This window comes from Cryptomeria japonica, chromosome 6, assembly GCF_030272615.1.
Source record: "Cryptomeria japonica chromosome 6, Sugi_1.0, whole genome shotgun sequence".
Taxonomy (NCBI): domain Eukaryota; kingdom Viridiplantae; phylum Streptophyta; class Pinopsida; order Cupressales; family Cupressaceae; genus Cryptomeria; species Cryptomeria japonica.
The window spans coordinates 125,087,080-125,091,628 of NC_081410.1; the positions used below are offsets into that span (position 1 = coordinate 125,087,080).

Consider the following 4,549-nt stretch of genomic DNA (forward strand, 5'->3'; position numbering starts at 1 on the left):
GGTATTTTAAACACCTCAAGCCTTTTGATACTAAAATTTTGTTAGTTACTAGATCAATTTTGTAGGTGCAAAGACATATAGTGGTTGCAAATGTGACCCCAACTACCAAACTTGATACAACATAAACAAAATATTTTGCTTATAAGATAAATGACAGTATACTTTATTCCAAATCTTAAGACATCATATTTAGCAAATCTAAATTGATACTTGAAATAAATAATTATTATAAGATTAAGCATTCTATTTTTCCTATTTACTTTTCTAAAATGAGATGTTATATGTTTTAATATTTAACTATTTTTAATTAATCTATATATTCAAATTGTCAAATTTATTTTTAATTAATTTGTTTAAAAACTAAAACATTAAAAGACATTTTTTATTAAATCAACGAAAAAGAATTCTCCGTATGAAATATTATAAATTAAAAACTTAGAATGAAACAAATATGAAAAATGTTTTTCAAAAGTAAATCAGAATTCTCAATCCTTTTGATTTATACATATAATTGATCGACAATTCTTTGCATTAAAATTAAAGCTTTCTTTTCTTCCCCTTTATTCACTATGGCCTTAAACCCCTTCTCTATGTTTATGTTAGATAATCTAATACCCTCACTATTATGGTGGGGGAGTAACACTGTAATCATCCTTTCACCTTCATCGTAGATATCTATAGATGCAATTTTCATGCTACTTCTATCTGAGTGTTCAGAACCAAGAAAAGCATATATAGTGATTGCATTCGATGAGCTGTGCAGTGTAGAATGCTCTCCTCTCTCGATCTCAACAAGTGCTTGGATGCCGGTCACCTCAGAAAACAAACTTACATCCAATCTAGACGATGTTGCATCCGCTCCCATCCCTACTAAAATGGTTTCATGTGATGGCAGCCTCTGAAACATTTAAAATGTCAACATAAAACATTAAATAATTAATACAAATATTGAAAAAGTAAGAACGCAATTTTCAGAACACACAACTAAGAGGTAGTATCCAATATTATTTTCCCCATCGGAGACAAAAGAAAAAATCGCCGACTTCACTTTTCACAATAAATTAACTTGCTTTCCACTGAAAATCAATTTGTTTGTATTGAGAAAAAGCAGTGTTACCTTGAGTCCATAAATGCGATTCTTTACCCATGCCAATCCATTGTGAGGCACTTCAACTATCAGACTTTGCAATTCTTGCAACTCTTCAAAACCTTCTACACTCTCCAGCACATAACAACCAGCAATCGTGAATTGCTGCAGATGACGTTGATGTGAAAGGCTCGGCAACGATTTCAACCTTACACAGTCGCTTACATGTAACTCATGAAGCCCTGATAGATGCTTTAAGTCCATTTCTTTTAGATTCCACATATTGTAAACTTCCATTGATCGAAGTCTGGGACAAATCTCTCCACTAATTAGCAATTTTGATATACCAAATAATCCATCAATATATATGGTCTCAAGGCTAGTGGCACAACTGCTTGTAGAAGCCTCCAAACTAAAAACATCTAACTTCTCGGGATCAGAGTAGTCCTTCAATTTCAATGATCTAAGATTACTAAGTCTTTTAATTGATTCTGAGAGGGATGTTATATCAGTGTTCTTTAAAGAATACAATATTTCTAATTTTTCCAAATGACAGAACATTCCTATTAAATCCGGAATCTTTTGCGATGAGTTGCACGCAACTATCACCAGCTCCCTCAGCTCGAAACTGGCCTGACATCCATCTCAAAAAATGAATTAATTGTCAAAAGTAAACAACCTTCAACCAAACAAGTATTCTAAATTCTGAAATGACTTATTACCAGCAAAGAATGGCGAAATACCTTATTGGTCCGCGACAGTTGATCAAATCTACTCCAGATTTCTTCCACGGATCTAGCTTTTAAAAAACGCAATTTTTGTAGAGGAATCCATGAAGGAATTTCTTTCAAGCCTCTAATATGAAGCCCCAAGAGGTCAGTGTCAGCAGAATCATTTGAACTCCCTATAAAATAATCAATATCGACATCTAGGGATGAATCGTGGATCATATTGAAGCACCTGACCTTTGTTTCTGCTAAGATTTGTTCAAATCCTTTTGCTTCCTACACATAAGGATCGGGATTAAATGTGTGGTTAGCTCGGAATTTTTATTTTATAAAACCACATAAATTGAAATGTCTTTTCAAAAGCTTTCTATTATTTTCGTTTAAATTTTTTAAAGCAGCAGAGCATACCATAGATCTAAGACTTTGTGGTCTCCACAGACGAGGAGGCCCCAACTCATCTGCCATTTGTCTTCCCAGATCGCTGAGGTGATCGTGCATTTCAAAGGAGTGATCGTACCTTTGAAATTCGTCCCATTTAATTTCAACTAGGGACTTATCCTGTAAGGTTTGAAGTGCATGCTCAGCACTCCAACCGGATGCGTTCCAGATTGTTATAGCCATGTTTTTCAAATCAGCCCCATAAGATCTCTTATTGAAAAAACACGCAATATCTATAAATATCTGTTTCTCCTCTTGATCCAGACCATCAAAACTAATTTTAAGTCTTTCCATTATACCCTTAGGCTGGATTTTCTTAACTTTTTCCAATTCTAACCCCCAATAATACTCTTTCTTACCATAAAGATGGGCGCCCAAAACTTTGAGCGAGAGAGGCAGACCTCCACAGAATTTCACGAAACTTTCAACCAATTTTGCATATGCAACGGGAGTATCCTGTCCTCGGAAAGCATGGCTACAGAAGAGATCTTTGGCTCGACCTCCTTCCAATACCTTCATCTTATAACATATATCTGCATCTCTCAACATATTTTTGTCGCGGGTTGTAATAATTACCAAGCTTCTAGAGCTTAGAGTACCTTGAGGTAACAGGGCATCTAACTGGTCTAAATGATCGATATCATCCAGGACCATAAGAAAATGCAACTGTCTTGCTCTTTCCAAGCTTTTCTTCAGCTCTACAATTCCATGGTCCACAGAACGGATCTTTAAATCTTCAATCTCTCGGTTTTTAGAAAATAGATCTTTTAAGAGCTGACTTTGCAAGTGGTGCAATATACCTCTTGCATGTGATTCTCTCACATCAGAGAGAAAAGATGATGCATGGTAGCCTGAACACTTCCTGTTAAATAATTCTTTTGCGAGGGTGGTCTTGCCAGAGCCCCCAAGGCCATAGATCCCTGCTATTGTGACCTTGTCCATAGTTTTGGGTCTCTCGTGCCGCCTCCTCTCTAAACAACTTTCAAAATCTTCGACGAGCTCGGCAAGTCCAATCGGATATTTTGCAACATCCAACGATATCCTATTTTTCCTTTCTTGCACTACTTGTAGAACATGAGACACAATATTTTCACACAAATTGCTGAAATCCAAACCCAAAAAATCCTTTCAGAGAGTCATCCTAACCTAAGGTAAAATAAATGTCGCAAACTGGAGAAAAAGGTAAAACAAGAGGAATAGTAATCTTACTCTTGATGCTGGCTAAGCTCAAAACCAGATATGTCTGCAGCGGATTTGAGGGCCCTTCTCCATTCATCCAACTTATCAGGATACCTGCCTCTCCTTTCATAATTAGAAAATGCCTCAGCATATTGTGATTTCTCGTTCTCGATGTGACGTAGCTCCCACGGCTGGACATTGTAGAAGACAGGAATGAAGAGGGCATCAGGTTGTTGTTCCAACATAAGAACAAGCTCGTCTAAACACCAAGATGACTCTGCATAACCTGGGGAAAAAATGGCAATCTGCACAATAGACGAGCAAATGGCATTGCTAAGGGCAAAAGGAATGGAATCCCCCACTTGTATTTCTGGACGGTCTAGAAATGGCTGGCACCCTCTTTCCCTAAGAAGGTGATACAAGTGTTTAGCAAGGGTTTCCTTGACATCAGGGCCTCGGTGGCTGATGAATGCATCATATAGTTTAGGACATGCAATCGCTGAAGAGGAGGAAGCCATGAATGCAACACAGGAATTGCAAAATGAATGAAACTGAGGAAGCAGAGTTACCAACTGGATTTGATGGAATGATGAAACAATATCTGATATTTGTAGCGACTCGTAAGAAAATGCCAAGGATAACCAGCTGTCCCCAACCGAGGTAAGAAATGTTCGGGTGGAAAGGACAATAGCAAAGGGTCACCAGCTGTCCGCCATAGAGGTGATTGGACCGCCAAGAATAATTGTGGTCCTTGCCATGAATTATTTCCAATCACCAAATTTCTCTGCAATTTCATGATAGGGGAAGTCCACATCTTGGGCTCCTCGATTGCGTATTAAAGCGTATATCGTATTTTACAATCCAAAACCAGGACAATGTACCTACGAGGAAAAAGCTTAGAGACATGAAGCGTTTATTATTTTCTTTATAAAATTTAAATATATTTTAATGTAAGTTCTTATGAATTTATTACAAATTGTTTATCATTCAATCTCATTTTACACTCTTCCACCAAAAATCATTAACATCTTCTTTTTATAGGAAGTGTATCAGTAGTAGTAGTTAGGGGAAGAGCACTCATTGTCATTCATGTTCTAATAACCATTGATTTCTTACA

General features: G+C 36.8%; 1 protein-coding gene across 1 annotated transcript; it reads right to left on the reverse strand.

The window, feature by feature from the left end:
* Positions 1-472: 472 nt before the first annotated feature.
* On the reverse strand, positions 473-4,049 carry LOC131029837 (disease resistance protein Roq1-like). The gene is made up of 5 exons (XM_059207222.1): positions 3,463-4,049; positions 2,224-3,355; positions 1,831-2,091; positions 1,118-1,720; positions 473-898 (listed from the first exon to the last, which is right to left on the reverse strand). Exons 1-5 carry the CDS (start codon positions 3,948-3,950, stop codon positions 500-502), a joined length of 2,883 nt encoding a protein of 960 aa, XP_059063205.1. The 5' UTR covers positions 3,951-4,049; the 3' UTR covers positions 473-499.
* Positions 4,050-4,549: the final 500 nt, after the last annotated feature.

Excerpts from the sequence above, each read along its gene's own strand:
- LOC131029837 (XM_059207222.1), bottom strand. The coding sequence starts at position 3,950 with ATGGCTTCCTCCTCTTCAGCGATTGCATGTCCTAAACTATATGATGCA. Across the intron at positions 3,356-3,462 it reads GAGCTTAGCCAGCATCAAGA|CAATTTGTGTGAAAATATTG; the intron begins GTAAGATTACTA and ends TTTGGATTTCAG. Across the intron at positions 899-1,117 it reads ATCGCATTTATGGACTCAAG|AGGCTGCCATCACATGAAAC; the intron begins GTAACACTGCTT and ends TAAATGTTTCAG.